The sequence below is a fragment of the Pleurodeles waltl genome, chromosome 8 (genome assembly GCF_031143425.1).
Source record: "Pleurodeles waltl isolate 20211129_DDA chromosome 8, aPleWal1.hap1.20221129, whole genome shotgun sequence".
NCBI lineage: Eukaryota > Metazoa > Chordata > Amphibia > Caudata > Salamandridae > Pleurodeles > Pleurodeles waltl.
The window spans coordinates 1,527,777,722-1,527,804,472 of NC_090447.1; the positions used below are offsets into that span (position 1 = coordinate 1,527,777,722).

The following is a 26,751-nucleotide window of genomic DNA, read 5'->3' on the forward strand; positions in this document are numbered from 1 at the left end:
TGGAAAAAAGACTGGGAGTTCCACTGTTTGGTTTAGGTGGAACAGTGATATAACTTTTGGTAAAAAAATTTGGATTTGTGCGTAGAACCACTTTATGTTTGTGTATTTGTATAAAGGGTTCTTGTATAGTTAATGCTTGTATTTCACTTACTCTTCTAAGAGATGTGATAGCTATTAGAAAGGCTACTTTCCAGGTTAAGTATTGCATATCACAAGAGTGCATGGGTTCAAATGGTGGTCCCATGAGCCGTGTTAACACAATATTGAGGTTCCATGAGGGAACTGGTGGTGTTCTCTGGGGTATGATTATCTTTAGACTCTCCATAAATGCTTTGATGACTGGGAATCTAACGAGTGATGTTGAATGTGTAATCTGCAGATAGGCAGATATTGCTGTGAGATGTATTTTAATGGAGGAAAAAGGTAGCTTCGATTTTTGTAAGTGTAATAAGTAGCTTACAATGTTTTTTGCGGACACATGTAGTGGTTGAATTTGATTATTATGGCAGTAATAAACAAATCTTTTCCACTTATTTGCGTAATAAGGTCTTGTAGTAGGTTTCCTAGCTTGTTTAATGACCTCGATACATTCTTGTGTAAGGTCTAAATGTCCAAATTCTAAGACTTCAGGAGCCAGATTGCTAGATTGAGCGATGCTGGATTCGGGTGTCTGATCTGTTGTTTGTGTTGAGTTAACAGATCTGGTCTGTTTGGTAGTTTGATATGAGGTACTACTGACAGGTCTAGTAGTGTTGTATACCATGGTTGGCGAGCCCAAGTTGGTGCTACTAGTATTAGTTTGAGTTTGTTTTGACTCAATTTGTTTACTGGATACGGAAGGAGTGGGAGGGGGGGGGGGAAAAGCGTAAGAAAATATCCCTGACCAACTCATCCATAACGCATTGCCCTTGGAGTGAGGGTGTGGGTACCTGGACGCGAAGTTTTGGCATTTTGCGTTTTCTTTTGTTACGAATAGGTCTATTTGTGGTGTTCCCCAGCTTTGAAAGTAAGTTTGTAGTATCTGGGGATGAATTTCCCATTCGTGGGTTTGTTGGTGATCTCGACTGAGATTGTCGGCTAACTGGTTTTGAATTCCTGGGATGTACTGTGCTATTAGGCGAATGTGATTATGAATCGCCCAATGCCAAATCTTTTGTGCTAAGAGACAGCTGTGATGAGTGTGTCCCTCCCTGTTTGTTTAGGTAATACATTGTTGTCATGTTGTCTGTTTTGACAAGAATGTGTTTGTGGGCTATTAACGGTTGAAATGCTTTCATTGCTAGAAATACTGCAAGTAGTTCCAGATGATTTATATGAAGTTGCCTTTGTTGAGCGTCCCATTGTCCCTGTATGCTGTGTTGGTTGAGGTGTGCTCCCCACCCCATCATGGAAGCATCTGTTGTGATCACGTTGTGAGGTACAGGGTCTTGGAATGGCCCCCCGTGGTTTAAATTTATAGTATTCCACCATTGAAGCGAGGTGTATGTTTGGCGGTCTTTCAACACTAGATCTTGAAGTTGACCCTGTGCGTGTCCATTGTGTTGCTAGGCACTGTTGTAAGGGCCGCATGTGTAGTCTTGCGTTTGGGACAATGGCTATGCATGAAGATATCATGCCCAGAAGTTATCACAAACCTCACTTGATAGTGTTGGTTTGGGCGCATGTTTAGTATTACATTTTGGAATGCTTGTACCCTTTGTGGACTCGGAGTGGCAATCCCTTTTTGTGTGTTGATTGTTGCTCCTAAGTATTGTTGTATTTGACACGGTTGTAGATGTGATTTTTAGTAGTTTATAGAGAACCCTAGCTTGTGAAGGGTTTCTATGACGAATTTTGTGTGTTGAAGACACTGTTGCTGAGTATTGGTTTTTATTAACCAATCATCTAAGTAAGGGAATACGTGCATGTGCTGCCTCCTGATATGAGCAGCTACTACCGCAAGGCATTTTGTGAATACTCTTGGTGCTGTTGTGATCCCAAACGGTAACACTTTGAATTGGTAATGTATGCCTTGGATTACAAACCTTAAGTATTTCCTGTGGGAAGGATGTATGGGTATGTGGAAGTAAGCATCCTTGAGATCTAATGTTGAGATGTAGTCCTGTTGTTTGAGCAAGGGAATCACGTCTTGAAGTGTCACCATGTGAAAGTGATCGGATTTGATGTAAAGATTTAGTGTTCTGAGGTCTAATATGGGTCTCAGTGTTTTGTCCTTTTTTGGAATTAGGAAATACAGGGAGTAAACACCTGTTCCTTTTTGATGGTTGGGTACTAGTTCTATTGCTTCTTTTTGTAACAATGCTTGGACTTCTAGTTGTAACAGATCTAAGTGCTGTTTGGACATGTTGTGTGCTCTTGGAGGCACATTTGGTGGTATTTGTAGGAATTCTATGCAATAACCATGTTGGATAATGGCTAGGACCCACAAGTCCGTAGTTATGTGTTTCCAATTCTGGTAATAATGTGCGAGTCTCCCCCCCACTGGTGTTGTGGGTTGGGGGTTTGTGACGTTGGAGTCACTGTTTAGTTTGTGGAGTTTTTGGGCTTTGGAATTTCCCCTCTCGTTTTAGGGAACTGTCCACCCCTATATTGTCCCCGAAAGCCTCCTCTTTGGTATTGGCCCTGGTATGTGGGTCTGGCCTGTGAGGTTAAAGGCTCTGTGCCTTGGGCCCGAAACCCCCCTCTAAAGTGTGGCTTCCTAAAAGTGCCTCTGCTCTGCGGGGAGTAGAGCGCGCCCAATGCTTTGGCCGTGTCAGTGTCTTTCTTTAGTTTGTCTATTGCTGTATCCACCTCCGGCCCAAACAATTGTTGTCCGTTGAAAGGCATATTCCGCACAGCCTGCTGGATCTCTGGCTTAAATCCGGAGGTCCGGAGGTACGTAGCCACGCGTGTCTCTGAATGGTGACCGTGTTTACTGTTCTGGCCGCCGTGTCAGCTGAGTCCATAGCCGACCTTATTTGATTGATGGAGATGGTTTGGCCCTCCTCTACAATCTGTGGGGCACGCTTTTGGAACTCTTTTGGAAGGTGTTCAATTAAATGTTGCATTTCGTCCCAATGTGCCCTGTCGCATCTTGTCAATAGCGCCTGCGAATTGGCAATTTGCCATTGATTGGCTGCCTGTGCTGCCACCCTTTTGCCTGCCGCATCGAATTTCCGACTTTCTTTGTCGGGTGGTGGTGCGTCCCCAGAAGTTTGTGAGTTCGCCCTTTTCCGGGCTGCTCCCACTAACACTGAGTCAGGAGTCAGTTGTTGCGTAATGTACACAGGGTCCGTAGGGGGAGGTTTATATTGCTTTTCCACCCTAGGTGTGATGGCTCTGCTCTTGACTGGGTCTTGAAACACCTGTTTGGCGTGTTTTAACATGCCTGGTAACATTGGCAAACTCTGATATTGGTTGTGTGTTGATGACAGGGTATTGAATAAGAAGTCATCTTCTATAGGTTCTGAATGCAATGCTACGTTATGAAAAGTAGCTGCCCTGGAAACCACCTGCATGTAAGCAGTACTGTCTTCTGGTGGTAATGGCCTTGCTGGGTAGCAATCCGGACTATTATCAGAGACTGGTGCATCGTACAGATCCCTTGCATCTGGGTCATCTTGCCTCATCCCTGTGTGCGTTGGTGACTGCACCATTGGGGGTGTTGCTACTGGGGACAGATGTGGTGAGGTTGGTGTTGATGGCTGTGGAGAAAAATGTGGTGGTGTTTTTTCTTTAGCCACCTTTGCTTTTGGCTGTATTTCCGCCTCATGGAATGCGAGCTTCTGCTTCATCTTAATTGGGGGAAGTGTACTTATTTTCCCTGTGTCTTTCTGTATATGGAGCCTCCTCTGGGTATGTTCTGGCTCTCCCATCCCCAGTTCTTGTTCAAACCTGTGGCCTTGTAATTGTCAGGAAAGGCCCTGTTCGTCCGTACAGGAGCTTTGTTTCGGCTCCGAGGCTGGGTGTTTCGGCACCAAAACCTTTTCAGCAGTCTTTTTCGGCTCCGAAGAAACCTTCTTGGATTTCGGGGTGCCACTTTCTCGGTGCCGGTATCTCGGTGCGGAGTATATTCAGTGCCGGTATCTCGACCGGAGTCGGATGTCTTCGCCTGCTGTGATGCCTTTTTCTGTGCCGATGCTTGGTCACTGTGCTTTCGGGTAAAGCCATGGCCTGTCGGCAGTGGCGTCCCCTGGGTCTTAATGATTTTTGAGTGAGTTTTTGCCGGGGCAGGTTTACTCACGGTTTGTTGCCTTGTCGGCTGCTCACTCTCGGGCTTGCCAGAGTCCGAATCTGGAATGGAGAATGTCTCCTCTTCTTCGACGTCGGTGTGCCTGGCCGGTGTCGACGCCATCTGAAGTCTTCGAGCTCTCCGGTCCCGTAGCGTCTTCTTCGACCGAAATGCCCGACAGGCCTCACACGTATCCTCTTTGTGTTCGGGGGACAAACACAAATTACAGACCAAATGTTGGTCTGTATAAGGATACTTAGCGTGGCATTTGGGGCAGAAGCGGAATGGGGTCCGTTCCATGAGTCTTGAAGACGCATGCGGTCGGGCCGACCAGGGCCCGCCGAGGAGTGGAAGCCCCGAAGGGCTGCCGGAGCTCTTCTTTTCTTTGGTGTCTATTTGCTATCACTAACCCGACACCGAGCGCAAACAATACCGTCAAATTTTCCGATTGTTAACTAACTTTTCCGAACCCGATGGCGGAAAAAAAACAATCTAAGATGGAGTCGACGCCCATGCGCAATGGAGCCGAAAGGGAGGAGTCCCTCTGTCTCGTGACTCGAAAAGACTTCTTCGAAGAAAAACAACTTGTAACACTCCAAGCCCAACACTAGATGGCAGGATAATGCACAGCATGTGTATCTGCAGCTACACATGCCATCGAACATATATATATATGAATTTGGTGTTGCATGTTATGATGTGAAAAATGCATGTTTTACACTGAGGTTTATGTGGGCTGTATTTGGGGTGCCTTGTAAGTGGGTGATTCACATGCATGTACAGCAAATCAGTCTTGACTCTGCTCCCCATGCGAACAGTCCAGTCTGAACTGCCAGGTCAGGTCCTTCCTTGCCTGGAAACAAGCATTCTGGGACCAGTTTCAGAGTATCAACCCTCATCAGCCAGGCTAGCTTGGATCCAGTGAGCAGGGGATCCATTGTTGCCGTAAGTGGGAAGGGTCTGCTCCCCATGCGAACAGTCCAGTCTGAACTGCCAGTTCAGGTCCTTCCTTGCCTGGAAACAAGAATTCTGGGAACAGTTTCAGAGTATCAACCCTCATCAGCCAGGCTAGCTTAGATCCAGTGAGCAGGGGATCCATTGTTGCCGTAAGTGGGAAGGGTATGCCCAGACGTTGGTCCTGTGCTCGCTATAGCACCAAATTCAAGCTAGCCTGGCTGATGAGGGCTGATACCCCGAAACCGGTCCTAGGATGCATGTTTCTGGTCCAGGGAGTACCTGGCCTGGCAGTTCAGGCTGGGCTGGTTCCATGGGGAGCAGGGTGAAGACTGATTTGCATATGGCTGGTTCCAAACTGGAACGACACGATGAGCGTAAAAACTGATGGATTAAACCCAGATGTCTGTGATTGGCGTTGAATGTTTCATTTGTTTTGCATTGCGCCCTATCATCTGTTGTTTTTGCAGCTGCCCCAAAAAAAGGCATGAGTGAGGTTTGTGAGATGCCCATGGTAGATTAAGCTGGGCACCCACTGACAGGAGTTAGTGATGTTTGTGAGATGCCCAAGCACGATTGCACTTGATGCCCTTCTAAGTGAAGAGTGGGGTTTGTGATGTGCCCAAACTGGATTGCACCAGACACCCTTGGAGTGAATGATGAATTAGGAGTCTATTCATAATTACATAAGGTGACCACTTCTGATTACACAGGTTGTTTCAAGACAGGGATGAGTGTGGTTTCTGAGAGTTGCATTATTGATTTTGGGAGATACCCTTATAAAGACACGAGTGACGGCTGCTATATATCCACCCCACAATGCACAGGATGCCTGGGAGAGGGATTAGTGAGAGTTTTAGAACATACATACCTCTGATTACTGGCAATCTTGTGGAATGTAAGATGCCTGGGTTAAAGCTGTTTTGGATTTGTTTGGGTGGGTAGATGTGTAGTCGGCTGGTTGTTGGAAGCATGCTTCGGTCCCAGTAAGGAATTTATATTCCGATTGTTGATTCATATGAACTTCTTTTGTGTCCCTGTTATCTTTATTTTATAAACATTTTTTGATGAACTTCCTCATGGTGACTTAATTTCCTTTATTCACTACTTCTTTTCAGATGTGTTGAACAGTATTGCAACACTATTCTATAAAATCCAACCTAGCAGGACAGGTGTCCAACGCTCTCTAAACCCTATCTCTGCACAGCAGGAGTATTGCAAAACTGTTCAACAGCACAACAGTATTGTCCATTTTTTGACATTACGGCCCTCATTATGATAATGGCGGTAAATGCCACCTACCAACATTGCGACGGCCATCACAAAACCATCGCCGTGGCTACCTACCGTCCACCATAATATGACCATAGCCAGAATTCTGCCAGCCTTCTGGTGGAATTCCGGCTATGGTGATGGCGGTGGACAGCGGTAAGGTTGAGCTGCTGCCAGCAGCAGCACCACCACGCCAGAGGAACGCTGCCGACCGTATCATGACACATGATACGGCCTGGTGGTGTTCCGCTGGCGGCCGCTGCTGCTGGCAGCAGTGCCACATCCAGTCTCCTGCTGGAGGACCCCCTGCAAGCAGGTAAGTCGGGTGCTCTGACAGGAGAAGGGGGTGCTGTGTGTGGGTGTGTGTTTGTGTCTGTGTGCGTGCATGCAGGTGTGGGGCGTGTGTGATGCGTGTGCGCAAGAATGAATGTGAGTGTGCATGTATGTTGTGATGTGTGAATGCGTGTGCCGGTATATATGTCAGTGTATGTGGGTGGGTGTGTGCATGGATGTATGCATGCGTGGGTGAATGATGTGGGTATGCGTCTGTGTATATTCTGCCATGTGTGTGTGTGTTTATGTTGGGGGGGATGGAAGGGAGAGTGGGGGGGGGGGGAGAGAATGGGAGGGGAATGTGGGGTGGGAGAGACCCCTATCAGTGCCAGGGAAGGAATTCCCTGGCACTGATAGTGCCTACCGCCATGGTTTTCATGGCGGTACAAAAGCCACAGAAACCATGGCGGTGGGTGGGGTCATATTGCCGTGGGTGGCCTAGCAACGGCTGCCAGGCTGGAGACTGTAGTCTCCAGACTTGCGGTCGTTATCGCCTTGGTGGTCGATGTGGTACATTGGCGGTTTGGCTTTAGCCAAACGGCCAATGTCATTATACATTATATGGGAGTATGTACCGCCAGACTGTTGGCGGTACTACCGCCACTATACCACCGACCGCCGGGTCGTAATGACCCCTATATTTTAAGATTTTTATAATCCTTAGTGTACGTGGAAAAAAGAGCAGGGTGTCATAATATTTGCTATATATTCTTTCTCTCTCTCTGTCAGCTTGGCCATAGTGGTGAATTGATTTTAATCTTAATGGCAGGGCGACTCTAAACTGAGGTACAATGTTATTCATTACTACGACCTTTGTGTATTTACTGTATGTAAAAAGTGACTTACCTCCCTGACAGACAACTTTAACTTCCTCAGAGCACTGATCAGCCAAGGGATATGCCTCTCTTTCTTCTTTGATAACGTCCGAGACCACCACTGTGTTAAACTCTTCTTCTGTATTAATGCGGAAAACAAAGAATTATTTTACAGTCACATGAGTTGTAGAGTGTCCTGCTCCCCCTCAACTCCCCACTGACATCATTACATCCATTCATGTCACCATCAGTCACTGGAGGAAGAAAGGGGCCCTGAGCATCCTTGTCACCCTCCTTCTCTCTTCACTGCATCTCTATTGTCTCCTTGCTCTCCTCATGCACTCATTTCACAGTTCCTCACGGGGCAGGGACCTTGGACACCTCAGTCTCTCTGCTCTCCTCAATACATTCATTCATTTGACAGCCAGTCTCTAGAGCAGGAGACGGGTACCCTGGATCCCTCTGTCTCCTCCTTGCATTCCAGGATTTGGAAGTGAAACAGGAAAAAGATCACCTGATCCAGAGTGGCAAATTTTGGAAATAGCGCGCAATTGTCAGAAAGAGGATCTGAGCAAACAACAGGTTTTATAATGAGCTATTTTGGCACTAAAGAAAACAAGGACTTGAGTGTCTTAAAAGCATGATGAACTAAACTGAGAGACAAACCTAATTCTGCTTGAAAGAGGGTGCCAATGGTATGTGGATCAGTAACGAAAGATATCAAGCCGATGGTGGAGTTGAAAGATAAATGGGATGACCATGCTCTGGACAGCCTGGAGACAGTGATATACTGAGATCTGTGGAACTCTCTTGGTTAATTTATTGATCAGTTCTTAAAGGAAGACTGAGAAGATTTTGAGGACATCCTTCAGAGAAGTATGATCACTTCAGATCCAACTAATAATTTAACCAGGGATTATGCTGATTTGGAAGCTTTTCAGATAGGTCAAAGAATACCTATGCCACCTGGGGGTCTTAACACTGCTCTTGTAAGGGAGGAACCAAACAGGAGTGCACAGACCGAGCTGAAGATTAAACAGGGGCTGAGGTCAGCTGTCAGTGCCCGGCATCAGTAGCCATGCTCGTAGTACTGTCAGTGCAATTCCCGATGATGACTTCATTACAGTCAAGAGGAATTTCATGGATTATACTAAGTACTTGAAAATAGCCAATGATATGTAATCTGGTTTGGTTTAGGAAAAAATGGTCAAGATGAAAAAGAGTCATAATGGATGAAGGATCGCTGATTTAAATAACAGATCATACTTAATTTAGAACCAACACTGACTGTCAACACCTTCTTCAGAACAAAGTAACAAGTTATGTAAAATGACTAGAAAACAAGCCATCTTCCATTAGCTGGCACTGCACTGAGAAGCTGCATTTACTCTGATCCTAACCTTTTTAAGAGTGGAACATCTTAGATACAAACTTACAAGGAAACTTCATAGACCTAGTATTTAGAAGGAAGAACAAATTGGCTGATTAAATCTGTTTTCAATGAGGAAGTTGCAGCACCTGTAGAGTATAATCAAATAAATCTAACAAATTGGATAAAAGAATGGACAAAAATACTTTATCAAACCCTTTACCGACTGCAAGAGTATGTTTGTTATCTATACATTTATTTACAATCTCAGGTGGGGTTATGTGCATAGGAAGCACGATAAGACAGTTTCGACAACTTATTCGGAAAACACACATGAGCGAACAAAAAAAATAACAGGAAACACCCAGGAGCAGCCCATTTTAAGGAATGCCACAATTAGGATTATCATTTAATGAAGTTTGTCACCTCAGTTTCCCTCTGCACCATAAAGCTGATGGTTTTAATTCTAAAGAAGGCCTAAAATACTTTTTACAGACATAACTTAAAATGCTTAGGGGGATATATTTATGATCAAGTAATTAAATTAATTTCTTTCACTTCATGTACCATAATTTTGTGAGACTTACGTGAGATCAGCACCTGTTTTTGCTACTTTTTGATTTCTGGGCTTAATGCTGCTATTTGTAGGATTTGGTTGCATTTTGAACCTCTAGTAATTATTGGTGTAGATTGCTTTACACAGGACATTATGGAGTAATTTCAATGTAAGAGGACTATGACAAAGAAGATAATAATGATCAGCTAGCTATATGTAGTCCTTTCCATCATATCAATTATTATTGTATTTATGAGGTGTGTTTGTGTATGCTGATTTCATCCATTGACGATTACTTTGTACAAAACATAACAGAAAGAATATATGAGTAACTGTATTACGTTACCATCATTACATTTAAACAGGTACTGTACTAAACATTTTTGAATTTTATTGCAATTTGCCTACTTCGTACAGGTATATTGCAAGCGTATGTGAAATCAGGGGCCGTACGCTTGAGTTCGGGTAATACACAGGTTTTGACTGAACAAGTAAGAGCTGCTCTTTCCCACTGTGGACTCCTTTTACCAGCTCAAAGTCATGCTTCAACTGCAGAAAGGGCGTTTTAATTGCTGTCAGTTGTGACTTATGTTGCTATTGTTAAATAGAAGCTGTGAGTTGTATCATGTGACCCAACGGAGCTGGAAGAAATGTTGTTAAGCAGTTGGTTACTGTAAAGAAATGGCTTCCTGTTGCAGTTACCCCCCACTTTTTGCCTGATACTGATGCTGACTTGACTGAGAAGTGTGCTGGGACCCTGCTAACCAGGCCCCAGCACCAGTGTTCTTTCACCTAAAATGTACCATTGTCTCCACAATTGGCACACCCTGGCACCCAGGTAAGTCCCTTGTAACTGGTACCCCTGGTACCAAGGGCCCTGATGCCAGGGAAGGTCTCGAAGGGCTGCAGCATGTCTTATGCCACCCTAGGGACCCCTCACTCAGCACAGACACACTGCTTGCCAGCTTGTGTGTGCTGGTGGGGAGAAAATGACTAAGTCGACATGGCACTCCCCTCAGGGTGTCATGCCAACCTCACACTGCCTGTGGCATAGGTAAGTCACCCCTCTAGCAGGCCTTACAGCCCTAAGGCAGGGTGCACTATACCACAGGTGAGGGCATAGGTGCATGAGCACTATGCCCCTACAGTGTCTAAGCAAAACCTTTAGACATTGTAAGTGCAGGGTAGCCATAAGAGTATATGGGCTGGGAGTCTGTCAAAAACTAACTCCACAGCTCCATAATGGCTACACTGAATACTGGGAAGTTTAGTATCAAACTTCTCAGAATAATAAACCCACACTGATGCCAGTGTTGGATTTATTAAAAAATGCACACAGAGGGCCTCTTAGAGATGCCCCCTGTATTTTACCCAATTGTTCAGTGCAGGACTGACTGGTCTGTGCCAGCCTGCTGCTGAGAGACGAGTTTCTGACCTCATGCGGTGAGAGCCTTTGTTCTCTCTGAGGACAGAAACAAAGCCTGCTCTGGGTGGAGGTGCTTCACACCTCCCCCCTGCAGGAACTGTAACACCTAGCAGTGAGCTTCAAAGGCTCAAGCTTTGTGTTACAATGCCCCAGGGCACTCCAGCTAGTGGAGATCCCCGCCCCCTGGACACAGCCCCCACTTTTGGCGGCAAGTCCAGGAGAGATAATGAGAAAAACAAGGAGGAGTCACTGACCAGTCAGGACAGCCCCTAAGGTGTCCTGAGCTGAGGTGACTGACTTTTAGAAATCCTCCATCTTGTAGAAGGAGGATTCCCCCAATAGTGATAGGAATGTGACCCCCTCCCCTTGGGAGGAGGCACAAAGAGGGTGTACCCACCCTCAGGGCTAGTAGCCATTGGCTACTAACCCCCCAGACCTAAACACGCCCTTAAATTTAGTATTTAAGGGCTTCCCTTAACCTAAGAATTTAGATTCCTGCAACTTACAAGAAGAAGAGGACTGCTGAGCTGAAAACCCCTGCAGAAGAAGAAAGAAGACACCAACTGCTTTGGCCCCAGTCCTACCGGCCTGTCTCCTGCCTTCCAAAGAAACCTGCTCCAGCGACGCTTTCCCCAGGACCAGCGACCTCTGAATCCTCAGAGGACTGCCCTGCTTCAAGAAAGACTAGAAACTCCCGAGGACAGCGGCCCTGTTCCAAAAAGGCTGCAACTTTGTTACAGAGGAGCAGATTTAAAGACCCCTGCAATCCCCGCAAGAAGCGTGAGACTTGCAACACTGCACCCAGCGACCCCGACTCGACTGGTGGAGAACCAACACCTCAGGGATGACCCTCCGGCGACTCCGAGACTGTGAGTAACCAAAGTTGTCCCCCCTGAGCCCCCACAACGACGCCTGCAGAGGGAATCCCCAGGCTCCCCCTGACCGCGACTGCCTGACTCTAAAATCCCGACGGCTGGAAAAGACCCTGCACCCGCAGCCCCCAGCACCTGAAGGATCGGAACTTCAGTGCAGGAGTGACCCCCAGGAGGCCCTCTCCCTTGCCCAGGTGGTGGCTACCCCGAGGAGCCCCCCCCTTGCCTGCCTGCATCGCTGAATAGACCCCTTGGTCTCCCATTGATTTACATTGAAAAAACGACGCTTGTTTCCACACTGCACCCGGCCGCCCCAGTGCCGCTGATGGTGTACTTTTTGTGTGAACTTGTGTCCCCCCCGGTGCCCTACAAAACCCCCCTGGTCTGCCCTCCGAAGACACGGGTACTTACCTGCTGGCAGACTGGAACCGGGGCACCCCCTTCTCTCCATTGAAGCCTATGTGTTTTGGGCACCACTTTGAACTCTGCACCTGACCGGCCCTGAGCTGCTGGTGTGGTGACTTTGGGGTTGCTCTGAACCCCCAACGGTGGGCTACTTTGGACCCAAATCTGAACCCTGTAGGTGGGTTACTTACCTGCAAAAACTAACAATACTTTACCTCCCCCAGGAACTGTGAAAATTGCACTAAGTGTCCACTTTTAAAACAGCTATTTGTGTTTTATGTGAAAAGTATATATGCCACTGTAATTATTCAAAGTTCCTAAAGTACTTTCCTGCAATACCTTTCAAATGAGATATTACATGTAGAATTTGAACCTGTGGTTCTTAAAATAAACTAAGAAAATATATTTTTCTATAACAAAACCTATTGGCTGGATTTGTCTCTGAGTGTGTGTTCCTCATTTATTGCCTGTGTGTATGTACAACAAATGCTTAACACTACTCCTTGGATAAGCCTACTGCTCGACCACACTACCACAAAATAGAGCATTAGTATTATCTCTTTTTGCCACTATCTTACCTCTAAGGGGAACCCTGGGACTCTGTGCATACTATTCCTTACTTTGAAATAGCACATACAGAGCCAACTTCCTACAGTTGCCGACAGTCAATTATCTATATTTGTGTACTGCACCATGTGCTCTTTAATAATATAAATGCAGTAATGTTTCTCCATTAGTCAGGGACTTGTGCTGATATTTTAAAGATATGAGAAAAGGACTTTTTGGCACTATCTGGGAGTGAAATTTGTACACTCTGAAGTCTCCTGCGCTTAAAGCCCAGTATCAGCCACACAAATGGTGCCTGTCGTGTTACAATAAGACACTCCCCACAGGGAGCAATCTCAGCAAGAGAGGGATGGAGACTAAACAGAATGTAGTCTTTGTTGTCACCAGCAAGAAACAGCCATGTGGCAGAAAGCCCGGGGGTCTCAGAGTGCACGCACCATGAAACTCAGTCCATGCAACTTATATAAAAAGAACAAAGGAAGGCGGGGCTGCAGACGACAAGCAAAGATCAATTGTCACACTGTGTCCATGAAAGGTATTACCGGCCAAACACAGACAGGGCGGTGGGATATAGGACACAATGGTGGTCATTCTGACCCTGGCGGTCTTTGACCGCCAGGGCGGAGGACCGCGGGAGCACCGCCGACAGGCCGGCGGTGCTCCAATGGGGATTCCGACCGCGGCGGTAAAGCCGCGGTCCGACCGGCACCACTGGCGGGCTCCCGCCAGTGTACCGCCGCCCCATTGAATCCTCCACGGCGGCGCAGCTTGCTGCACCGCCGCGGGGATTCCGACCCCCCCCTACCGCCATCCAGATCCCGGCGGTCGGACCGCCGGGATCCGGATGGCGGTAGGGGGGGTCGCGGGGCCCCTGGGGGCCCCTGCAGTGCCCATGCCATTGGCATGGGCATTGCAGGGGCCCCCGTAAGAGGGCCCCTACATGTATTTCACTGTCTGCTGCGCAGACAGTGAAATACGCGACGGGTGCAACTGCACCCGTCGCACAGCTTCCACTCCGCCGGCTCGATTCCGAGCCGGCTTCATCGTGGAAGCCTCTTTCCCGCTGGGCTGGCGGGCGGTCTGAAGGCGAACGCCCGCCAGCCCAGCGGGAAAGTCAGAATGACCGCCGCGGTCTTTCGACCGCGGAACGGTAATCTGACGGCGGGACTTTGGCGGGTGGCCTCCGCCGCCCGCCAAGGTCAGAATGAGGGCCAATGTGTGGCCTCGGCATCTCAAGGATCCCAGAATACACAAACTGTCCCAAGGGGAGCAAAGGGAAAGCCAGAGACTACGTTGCTTCTGTTCAGGTGGAAAACTGCGATGGGGTAATTCTGCTGTGAGAACAACAACAGAACGTAACCCAGAGATTTGTCTGCCCCACAGCTAACCCTATGTTGATATTTGGGACAGTTTGTGCTTACAATTTCATACTTTTTTCTACAAGACATTTCCAGGCCAAATTTGCACCATTGTTCCACTCATGTGGTGGGGATCCTAACTGTATCCAGGATTATTTGCAAATTGCTTTGGAGGGAACAGACTAAACAGCCAAAATATAACAAATTGTGTTTGTTTTGGTAAAAAAGGCATCAACAAAAGTCTGCTGTGCTATGAGGAAAGCAGAGAATAGATAAAGACAATTACACTGAGAGAGGAAACACAGAATTGAGGAGTAAATAGAGGCTATGGTCCAATATCAAGAGATCAGCTATACTGACACCATGGGAGGCTTGAGGGTCTCACAGCGTGTACACCATAACGCTCATCACAGAGGAGCAAATAAACATTCAGAACAAAGAAAATAACCCTAATTCACAAGTCCATCGGCTCGTGAAAACTTATATTTAGCAACAGCAAGATATACAACTGCTAGGCTTTAAGAAAAGGCGACTAACAATCATATATCCATTCACTCCCACATTACTCCACCACAAAGTAATATTACATGTGGATTAACTCCCAACGCAAGGTGTGGGGAACGGGCAGTTCAGGGTCGTTTCAGCCATGTCAGTTTGTAAGTACCAACAAACACACGCGTTTGTGCCAGCTCACAAACTTCTCCCAACCTTTCACACCTTGGAAATGCTAAGGAGATTTACTCCAGGCAAGGGCTGGAGTAGATTCCTCCAAGTTTTGAGGGATGGTGGTAAAGGGCGTTCTCCACAAGGAAAGGCATTTTCCCTGTGGAGCAAAATGTGAATTTCTCTTATCTCAACCAGCGCTTTAGGTATTTTCTCTAATCAGAGTATTCTGTGAGAAATGGCAATTTTTACATATTCGAAATGTGTACAATATATTTGTTTTATTTTATAAACTCTACAGGCATGGCAACCTGAGCTTGCAGCTTTAGTGAACTGCTTTATAGCACTGACTCTAACAGTAAAAGCTTTACATTAAGGACTCATACATACAGTTTGGAAAACCTTGCAGGTGTGAATGCATGCCTTGCTACAGCAGCAAAGGATTGTTTTTCTCTTAACTATCATGTGACACTAAACTGGCGGCCCTTTGGTGTGTGTAGTAGTAGGAAGGGAGAGAGCCTGTGTCCAGGGACAAAACAGAATGAAGATTTGTTGCTTTTGACCCCAAACAATATGTCCTGGTTGTTGGCCGACGGGAATTACACACCACACGTATAATGGTGTTCTTAGTCAAATATTTTTTTCCTTTTGGCTTAGTGTGTGAAAATGTGCCTGGTACAGGTATATTTCTGTATTTAAAATACAACGTTTTTAAGGAGAACAAGGGATTCTGCACATGGATGGAGATATTCAAGTGTTTATGGTTCAAGAGAGAACATCCATGACAGAGCTAGGATTATATATATACGTAACTTCTCCATCTATTGCCTCACAGAAAAACAGTAATGTTTCCAATTCACCTTCAGACTCCTGGCTTATGAAGTCGCCTCATCATAACCCCTCAACAGCAATACAGGATCATATTACATAGTTACCGTTATGTCTCCCTACTATTGTGATATCCTGAGGTTCATTTTCAACAGTGAATCTAAAACATTCACCCTTTACACCAGTTCTACTGACCTGTGTCAAGGAGACGGGGCTTCTCCATTCTGCCAGCGTTTGGAGGATCCTTCACACGATGTGGTTCCCCTCTGTTGATGGTGAGAACATCAAACCCTGACCTTTTTAAACCTAAAAAAATAAACATGTCAGCCAAACACGAGATTTAGTCCGAATGGAGAACTGCTTTATTTTAGGAAACCGAACACGTCCAGGCTGCTTATAAGATACTCTGATTTCTTAGCGTGTTAATCTTTTTCTTCAATTATCTGCCTCTTGTTTTTCCTCTCTCTAAAGGTTCTGTCTGTTTTTTCCTTTTTAAGACATACATCGGTTGTGATAGAAGGAGCCATAAGCCTGTTCTGTAATATGGCTCACTTGGACACAAGTGCACAAATCAAGAGTGGACAGCATCCATCCACTATTTTTACAATATGTATACAAACCGCCCTACCCCTTGAGTGGATGACATGTGTCGCCTTTATTGTGAGTGGGATGAACGTGAGACCCCCCCACAAAGGTTATTAGGACGGAGAATCAATGTTTGTTCTCACACTCGCAATATGGTCTCGGAGGGTTGTGTAGCACCTTCCGTCTCTGACAAGGGCATAGGAAGGGGTCTCACAACTGCACTGGGAACTGCCCAACATATACACTTGCATCACTTATGGAAGGCTGAAGGAGGCTCTTGTGCCTTGACTCTAGTTATATAACAGGCAACACATGTCTTAACCCCAAACCACTAGCTCTTTAAAAGAAAAAGCAGAAACATACATTGAGCACATTTACATTTTATTTACTAAGTTAAAGCTGCAGTTTGTCTAACTTTGAATTATTTCTCAGGTACAATGTGGAAACATACATGTGATTTACAAAAGGTAAAATTAAACCTAAATTGTTCTTTTCACTTTTCTGTTTTTACTACATTTGGTTTTATTGTGAAGCACTAGTGCCATCAGGCACCTGAGAGTCAATACAAAAAATAACCTCAGACATTTAGAAGGTACCACAAATACCTATCTTTAACTTCAGTCATCTTCTCTGCCATCCACATGAAACGTTTGAAGTATAAATGGTAACAAGTTAAGACTAACTACCTTAAATACCTCAATAGAGCATTTACTTCATTCTTTGATGGAAAACTAATTCTTCAACAAGTGTAAATACGTGTTCATAATTTCATACTGTGCAAATGATTACACAATTCTAATTGTGTGCAATAGTCTTATACTCTTGACATGTAAACCTTTGTATTGCCTACCATAGTCACAAGCAATTAGAAAGGCCAGAATGTATTGTTTAATTACAAATCTTTCCATTATCACTTGAATGCATTTACAGCTAACACATGCACCAAAGTTTGTATCTGACATCCGACCGTTGAATAGGCCTGCTATTGTTACATTTAGGGGTACTGTTGGGTTGTTGCCTCACTTCCTGCCATATCACTTCCTGTGTTATCACTCCACGTGACACTATTATGCACATGGCACTTCTCCTTCTCACGGCTTGTGCCCTGGGTGGACGCTGAGCACCCGTTAATTATCAAGTAGACGTTCCCTTATTGCCATGGCGTTGTGCCACCACTGCCCGTTACTCTATGAAGTAATGTAACACAGGAATATCAGGCACCTGTGGATGGAGAAGTAAAAAGGTCAATAAAACCTCCACAACTACAACGATTTTAACTAATCACTTTAGATTTTGTGGAACAAACAGGACCTGGATATATCTGCACCAGTGACTTTCCCTGGCTCTGTCATTCACCCCTTTGTGCCAAGAAGCCAATATAAAGCACGTTAAAATGCCTCGTGCAAATGGAAATACCATCTGGCAAGGATTCAGAAGCCTTACGTGGTACTTAATCATAAAGTACGCTTTCATGCACCTATGACATGCCTTCCGATAATGTGTGACCTGTTTTCAAGTGGATATATCTAAACATATTAGATAATGAAGTAAGAGTGTGAGGCCATTGCAACATCTCTGACACGCATGTGTTTATGAACAGGTGGTTCAATGCATGCGTGGGCCTGCATTTGTGTACTTTTGCGTACGATCGCATCCGTAAGGATTAATGTACGTGTTTCTGCCTTTGTGAAATGACCATGTGTAGTTACTGATTAAACACTTTTACATTTCTCACTCACTTGGGGAATGCTTGTCACTTTGACTTCTGTCAGATACCCCAATATCCACAGGCCACACAGCATCATTTTCTTTCGCTCTTAATGAAAAGACAGTGGCTGCAACCACAGGACCTGTTTAAACAAAAGAGGGAGAGTGTGTAAGTGATCTGCAGCTCCAACCATTATCTGGTATATTTAAATACCTGTGTAGGGGGCCCTCTTTGGTAGTGCCAGCTCTGTGACAAGGTTGAAGAGGTGGCAGCTATTGTGCTGGCGTGCAAGGGCGGCTGTGGGTCTGGGTTTTGGAAGATCTTGAGAGCACATGAGTTAGGGGACTAGATTGGGAGGCATGGGTATTGGGACAGCAGGTGTGGATAAGGAGAAGAGGGTGCAGAGAGGTCTGGGTATCTTTTGTAGTTTCCTTAAATGTGGAAGGTCTTTTGGGGCTCCGCTATGCAGATGACAGTCAGCTATACAATGGAAGGCCAGTCACAGGAGAGCACAGGACACTGAAAAAGGCCTTTAAAAAAATTAAAAAAAAATCAGATATGCATGGCACAAAAAGTCCTCACATTTAACCCAAACAGGACGAAGGGCCTGATTTCAGCAGACAGGTTACTCCATCACAACAGTGACTGATATCCTGTCTGCGAAATAAAAATCCTATAGGAAATAATGGGATATCCGTCATTATTGTGATGGACTAACCCACCACCCCAAATCTAAATCAGGCCCGAAGTTGCTAACTATGACATTTCCCAAGATCACAATAGATCCACTCCCCAACAGAGGGCAAAAGAACTAAGCAAAGGAAGCCTGCTTAAAGTACTAATCTTACAAGCAACATATTTGCGATTCATGTTGGACTCTTGCCGCTTGCATAACATCACAAGTTCAGTGCACAGGTAGTGGACTGTCATCCTACATCGGTACTAACTCACCATAGCACTTGACATCTTGTGTATCTAAAGATGAAGAAATTAAACAAAAACGCAAGCCAAATGTAAACTTAAATAGTGAAAAAAAGATATAATATTATTTCCAATCTTAAAATCACTACACCTGCAAACTCTTTAGTAATGTTTACAAAATCCAATCAGTGTAACATTACCGAGTGACATCAAAACTTTGTGAATTTCTTTCATCAGATTTGCATAAAGATCCTTTTGCCAGTTGTGTAACAGCTCCCGCTCCTGTTGAGAGAAACCAGCAACAGCATCCTGGAATGTAAGCAGCGCCTGGAAGAAGGAAGAATTATCATTATAAACATTTATGTAATATTAACACTGAAAAGTCAGGCACGGTATAGTTCCTCTAACAAAGAGTATTTGAACCTCCAGATCTTCGGTCACACAGGTCCAGTAATGCTGTACAATGCCTATAGTGCCAGGTGAGGCGCAATGTGTGTTCTTTCTCCATCCCATCTACGCCTGGATGGTATGAAAAGCATGAAACTCCAAAGTGTAAATGAAGATATTCCTCACATCAGCCTGTTAAAAATGTCCCTTTTTGCAGGGTGACCAGCAAACTTTTTGCCTGCCTTCCTCCTATTTTTTCAGATGCTGGTTTATTGTCTCTGTGCACTTTACCACTGCAGATCAGTGCAAGTGCTCCCTATGTAAATTGTATTGGTGATTGATTTACCCATGACTGGCATATTTGCTTTACTGGTAAGTCCCTAGTAAAGTGCACTAGAGGTGCCCAGGGCCTGTAAATCAAATGCTACTAGCGGGCCTGCAGCACTGAGTGTGCCACCATATTACTAGCCCTGTGAACATGTCTCAGACCTGCCACTGCAGTGTCTGTGTGTGCAGTTTTAAACTGCCAATTCAACACAAACCTTCCCTTTTTATACATGTAAGGCACCCCTAAGGTAGGCTCTAGGCAGCCCCATGGGCAGGGTGCAGTGTATGGTAAAGGTGGGACATGTACTGATGTGTTTTACATGTCCTAACAGTGAAATACTGCCAAATTTGGTTTTCACTGTTGAAAGGCCTCTCTCTCGCTCATAGGTTAACATGGGGGGCTGCCTTTAAATATCCTCAAAGTGCAGTGTCCCTTTGAGAGCAGATAGAAATATGGAGTTTGGGGTCTCTGAACTTACAATTTAAAAAAACATATTTTAGTGAAGTTAGATTGTTAGCTTTAGAAAGTGGGCACTTTCTTGCTTAAACCATTATGTGACTTTGGCTGTTTGTGTATTCCACGCCTGGGTCAGACTGATAGATGGGCTGTTGTGAATTCCCTCTAGACAGTGAAACAAAGGGAGCTGGGGTGTAGCCTGCATATCCTGATTGGCCATCTGGGCTAGAGTGGAGGGAGGAGTGGACATTTACAACTGAAAGGGCTGTGCCTGCCCTCACACAATGCATTCTCTGACCCGCTGGAGTGTGTCTGGGGCCAGGTCTGAGCAAGGCAGGATCTTGGGAACAACAGAGACCTTCCTTTGAAGTATGCCTACTTCAAAGGCAGAAAGAGGTATAAGTAGTGGACCCAAAACCCAGACATTTAGAAACTGTCGGGATCAAAAGGAACCTCTGCCAAGGAGAAGGGCTGAAGAGCTGGAGGAGAAGTACTGCCCCTTTGCTGTGTGTGCTTTGCTGGGTTGGCCTGCAGTTGCTGCTTCTGCCTTAAAAGAGAGCAAAGGGTGAACTTTGCTCTGTATCCTGCTTGAGAGAGTTCTCCAAGGGCTTGGAGTAGAGTTTGCCTCCTGTTGGAAGTCTCAGAATACCAAAAACTTCAGTTTCATCTGCCTGCAGCACTGGGAACTGTGTGTTCGGTGCTGTTCAAGAAGAAAAACCATTGTGACGCCGCCAACAACGCCCCCCCGGCCTGCACTGTGACCTGCTGACGCCACACAGAGCCGCACCGCCCCACTTCACACCGCCACCCTGATCTCACCCACACCGCCATCTGAGACGCTGCTTGCCCTGTGATTGTGGGCCCCGCGCTCCGGCATCACCTTGATCACACTGCAGCCTGGGCATCCCCGACGACGACGCTCCTGGTGACACCGGCGCTGTCCCATCCTGCACTGAAGCCCAGGACCACTGACGCCAGACCGATCGACTCCAGTGTCATCACCAGGTGTCCCTGTCTGCACTGCGACCTGTGGACGCTGCATGGAGCACCGACGACAGCGCTTCAGCAATGACGATGCTGCTGCCTGCACGGTGACACCGCACATCACACTGTTCCGCTTCACACCGCAACCCTGGTCTCACAGGGTGTCTGGTCACCGTCACTGAGCCACTACCTGCACCGTGACCTGTGGGCACTGCGCGTCGCATCGTCCCACTTTGCACCGCAGCCCTGACGCCATCCACACCAGTGCTCCTGACTCTATCAGCCCGGAGTTCTATCTGCAACGCATGTGACTTCAAAGGGCCTGACAACCCCTGCACTGACCTCCGGAACTGACACCGCTCTCCGGATCTCATCGCAAGGATCACGACGCCCTGCATTTCCAAGGTACTGTTTCGGGTCTTCCCGACACCGTAGCTGCCCCAGGACGCCGTGGCCGGCCTGAACTGTTGGTTTTGTTGATCACAACGCCGTGATAGCTCCAGGTGGAGCTATCGACTTCAAGGAACTGTATTTTTAAGTAATTCTTGCAAAATTCATTTATTACTGTATGTTGAATTTTTCTTGTTTTGGCCTTGTTTTATATAGATAAATATTCGATATATTTCTAAAATTGGTCTGGTGTCCTTTTGTAGTGTTTTCACTGTATTACTGAATGTTATGTGCAAATGCTTTACACATTGCTTCTGAGATAAGCCTGACTGCTCGTGCCAAGCTACCAAGGGGGAGAGGAGGGGTTATCTGGGCAGGTATCCCTCTTATCCTGACTAGAGTGCGGGTCCCTACTTGGACAGGGTATAAACCAACTGCCAACTAGCGATCCCATTTCTAACACAGCCCATTTGTTTAATTAAATGTGTTTTATGGCAGGGTTTATACAGCACTGTGATGTACTTAAAAAAAATATTTGTATTGCACTGCGATGCAAATGTAGCGTGATTTGGGGCAGACTAAATGAGCAAAGAGAAAAATGACTAACACATACTGTGAATATGTATTTTGAGCTGTGCAAACTTAAGGCCTGATTTAGAGTTTGGCAGAAGGAGTTACTCTGCCACAAACGTGATGGATATCCCGTCCATCGTATTATAATCCCATAATGGCCTATGAAGATTGTAAAATGGCAGACGGGATAACCGTCATGTTTGTGACGGAGTAACATGTCCACCAAACGCTAAATCAGGCCCATAATTTAAAACCAAGTTGGAAAACACAGCCTGATTAAACTAGACTGGCAAAACTGAATCTTAGTGAAATTGACAGAATAACCTGAAGGGGAAAAAGAAGCCATGATTGTGGTAAAATGAATGCAGCCAGAATCGAAATACAGTCCCAGATTGAAAGAGAACAGAAAAGAAAGACTCAAAAGTCTGACTTCTAATAATTCACAAAAAAGTAGAAATATGAAGTTAAATTGATCTTGAAAATGGAGGATGTGCAGAAAAAGGTATAAGTAGTTTCCTGAGGAAAGGGGAGTCTCTGTTATTGACTTCCACTCTAATGCAAAGACAAGTGAGTTACATAAAGGAGTAGAGACAAAGAAAGAAAAGGAAGGCAGGATGGGGAAACTAGGTGCAAGTTCTCAGGGGAGGACTAGTGTTTGGGGTAGAAGAGAGTAAATTAGAAAAAGAGCCCATCTTTAACAGAAGAAGATATAATAATTGGGGATTGTTGGTGAGAGTAAAATATTTAGAAGTTGAAAGACACACAGAAGAGTGTGTGCCAATAGATGAAATACCAAGAAAGAGAAAAAAAGAGGTAAAAAAGTAAAAAAAGAAAAAATAGCCGAAGTAGCAAACGACCACATACCCAGTTCTCTGGCTCATCTCCTCGCTGCAGCAAAACACATTTTGTTGAAAATGCCTCGTCAGATTCACTTTTTCAACCTATGTATTTCTTACATTTCAAAATGTATTTATGGAACATAGACTTGTCCCCATCATCTAAAAATCCTGAACACACAGCAGTAAAATAGTAATAAAAAACAATATTGTCAAGATGGCAGGATCGGAGTCCAGAAGGTGAGTTACTTCTTCAGCAGATAGACCTTTTTCAATCTTATTAAATGTCACATCTTCGTTGGATCTAGGGATTTGCTAAATTAGACTGCCTTTGCTTCTAGTCCTCCTTGAGTTCCACTAGTGATAATTGTAAGGAAATGCCTCCTTGGCATGGTTACCCCCTGACTTTTTGCCTTTGCTGATGCCAAGTTATGATTTGAAAGTGTGCTGAGGCCTGCTAGCCAGGCCCCAGCACCAGTGTTCTTTCCCTAACCTGTACCTTTGTTTCCACAATTGGTACCCCCTGGCATCCAGGTAAGTACCTTGTAACTGGTACCCCTTGTGCCAAGGGCCCTGATGCCAGGGAAGGTCTCTAAGGGCTGCAGCATGTCTTATGCCACCCTGGGGACCCCTCACTCAGCACAGACACACTGCATGCCAGCTTGTGTGTGCTAGTGGGGATAAAACGACTAAGTCGACATGGCACTCCCCTCAGGGTGGCCATGCCAAACTCACACGGCCTATAGGTATAGGTAAGTCACCCCTCTAGCAGGCTTTACAGCCCTAAGGCAGGGTGCACTATACCATAGGTGAGGGCATAAGTGTATGAGCACTATGCCCCTACAGTGTCTAAGCAAAACCTTAGACATTGTAAGTGCAGGGTAGCCATAAGAGTATATGGTCTGGGAGTCTGTCATGCACGAACTCCACAGCACCATAATGGCTACACTGCTAACTGTGAAGTTTGGTATCAAACTTCTCAGCACAATAAATGCACACTGATGCCAGTGTACATTTTATTGTAACATACACCCCAGAGGGCACCTTAGAGGTGCCCCCTGAAACCTTAACCGACTAACCGTGTAGGCTGACTGGTTTTAGCAGCCTGCCACACACCAGGCATGTTGCTGGCCACATGGGGAGAGTGCCTTTGTCACTCTGTGGCTAGTAACAAAGCCTGTACTGGGTGGAGGTGTTTCTCACCTCCCCCTGCAGGAACTGTACCACCTGGCGGTGAGCGTCAAAGGCTCACCCCCTTTGTTACAGCACCCCAGGGCACTCCAGCTAGTGGAGTTGCCCGCCCCCTCTGGCCACGGCCCCACTTTTGGCGGCAAGGCCGGAGGAGATAATGAGAAAAACAAGGAGGAGTCACTGGCCAGTCAGGACAGCCCCTAACGTGTCCTGAGCTGAGGTGACTCTGACTTTTAGAAATCCTCCATCTTGCAGATGGAGGATTCCCCCAATAGGGATAGGAATGTGCCCCCCTCGCCTCAGGGAGGAGGCACAAAGAGGGTGTAGCCACCCTCAGGGCTAGTAGCCATTGGCTACTAACCCCCCAGACCTAAACACACCCCTAAATTCAGTATTTAGGGGCTCCCCAGAACCTAGGAACTCAGATTCCTGCAACCTAAGAAGAAGAGGACTGCTGAACTGAAAACCCTGCAGAGAAGACGGAGACACCAACTGCTTTGGCCCCAGCTCTACCGGCCTGTCTCCCCACTTCTAAAGACACTGCTCCAGCGACGCGTTCCCAGGGTCCAGCAACCTTTGAAGCCTTAGAGGACTACCCTGCATCTAGAAGGACCAAGAACTCCCGAGGACAGCGGCTCTGTTCCCCAAAGACTGCAACTTTGCAACAAAGAAGCAACTTTGAAACAACACACGTTTCCCGCCGGAAGCGTGAGACTTTCCACTCTGCACCCGACGCCCCCGGCTCGACTTGTGGAGAACAAACACCACAGGGAGGACTCCCCGGCGACTGCGAGACCGTGAGTAGCCAGAGTTGACCCCCCTGAACCCCCACAGCGACGCCTGCAGAGGGAATCCCGAGGCTCCCCCTGACCGCGACTGCCTGCTTCAAAGACCCGACGCCTGGTAAAGACTCTGCATCCGCAGCCCCCAGGACCTGAAGGATCCGACCTCCAGTGCAGGAGCGACCCCCAGGTGGCCCTCTCCCTTGCCCAGGTGGTGGCTACCCCGAGGAGCCGCCCCCTTGCCTGCCTTCATCGCTGAAGAGACCCCTTGGTCTCCCATTGAATCCTATTGCGAACCCGACGTTTGTTTGCACACTGCACCCGGCCGCCCCCGTGCCGCTGAGGGTGTACTTTCTGTGCTGACTTGTGTCCCCCCCCCCCCGGTGCCCTACAAAACCCCCCTAGTCTGCCCTCCGAAGACGCGGGTACTTACCTGCTGGCAGACTGGAACCGAGGCACCCCCTTCTCCATTGAAGCCTATGCGTTTTGGGCACCACTTTGACCTCTGCACTTGCCCGGCACTGAGCTGCTGGTGTGGTAACTTTGGGGTTGCTCTAAACCCCCAACTGTGGGCTACCTTGGACCCAAACTTGAACCCCGTAGGTGGTTTACTTACCTGCAAAAACTAACAAACACTTACCTCCCCCAGGAACTGTTGAAAATTGCACTGTCTAGTTTTAAAATAGCTATATGTCATTTATGTGAAAACTGTATATGCTATTTTGCTAATTCAAAGTTCCTACATGAAATACCTTTCATTTGAAGTATTACTTGTAAATCTTGAGCCTGTGGTTCTTAAAATAAACTAAGAAAATATATTTTTCTATAACCAAAACCTATTGGCCTGGAATTGTCTCTGAGTGTGTGCTCCTCATTTATTGCCTGTGTGTGTACAACAAATGCTTAACACTACCCTCTGATAAGCCTACTGCTCGACCACACTACCACAAAATAGAGCATTAGAATTATCTCTTTTTGCCACTATCTTACCTCTAAGGGGAACCCTTGGACTCTATGCATACTATTCCTTACTTTGAAATAGTGCATACAGAGCCAACTTCCTACAATAATGATTTTCTTGTGGAGGCAGACAGGTTGATGGGGATGTACAGCTTTGTAAGTGATGCAGATGGCCTTCAAAATGAACTTAGCCTCTAATCTTAGACAATGCAGATCTGAAAGCACTGGAGAAGGGTCACCAAAATTCTTGCTCTCTGATATAAGCTTTGGACAGCCCTAAAATGCTGAGTAACTGGGGTCTGTATTTCTTTCGAAAGAGTAGCTAGCAATGTGTTTCAAAACCCTGGATTGAAGAGTCTAGTAGCAGACAATGTGGTCTACAACCAGATTTATGTTTCCTGAGCAGGTGAAATTGGTGCTGCCTTCGGAATCTTGGCTCTGTTGTCCTATATTTTATTTTCAGGCTGGCATCAATGTGGAACACAGGATTTAGCTGAATTTCTGCAACATCGATCACTACTAATCTTTTCTACACAAACCATTTAAAGCAATGTTTTATCCAAACCTCACACAGGGCAGGTAGAAATGTAACAATGATTGCTAAAATATATAAAGGCCATCGCTATACTAAGGATGGCCACCGTGATATCAACAAAGGCCACAGTGATGCCCTACCTACATCACTGTCTTTCATGAACCAATAAATAAGCCTGTCAGTGATAAGACTAGGATTACTCTTCATTACAAATGCTAATAGTGCTCTTATCCAGAGGTCGAAGTTGGTGGGATCCGAGTCGCACAACATACCTATATTTTTGTAATTTGACAAAAACAGTTCCCCTACTCTATATTAAAAGACAGCTGTCCGAGACGGTTAATTAACATTTGGGATTCCTCAGCTGAAATGTAAGGAAGGGAGTCTCCAGCGCTGAAGAGTCCAAGGAAGGACAGACAGATAAACAAGAAACAAGCCATCTCACCAGGGAGCCTGTTGCCTGAAATACATGCAAATGTACAAAAGT

The 26,751-nt window shown here is 46.0% G+C and overlaps 1 protein-coding gene across 5 annotated transcripts in view; it reads right to left on the reverse strand.

Annotated features, from left to right (window-relative positions):
* Positions 1-26,751, reverse strand: part of LOC138248920 (gastrula zinc finger protein XlCGF57.1-like) — a 197,875-nt gene that overhangs the window by 168,824 nt on the left and 2,300 nt on the right. For 3 of the 5 annotated variants that reach the window (XM_069202927.1, XM_069202931.1, XM_069202930.1), the window contains exons 2-5: positions 19,043-19,169; positions 17,953-18,063; positions 15,824-15,934; positions 7,616-7,723 (exon numbers count right to left, since the gene is read on the reverse strand). In XM_069202927.1, the coding sequence (XP_069059028.1) occupies positions 7,616-7,723; positions 15,824-15,934; positions 17,953-18,063; positions 19,043-19,169 (457 nt within the window). Of the gene's footprint in view, positions 1-7,615; positions 7,724-15,823; positions 15,935-17,952; positions 18,064-18,872; positions 19,022-19,042; positions 19,170-26,751 lie in introns of those variants that run through there. The other 2 variants (XM_069202929.1, XM_069202928.1) reach the window with 2 other exon arrangements.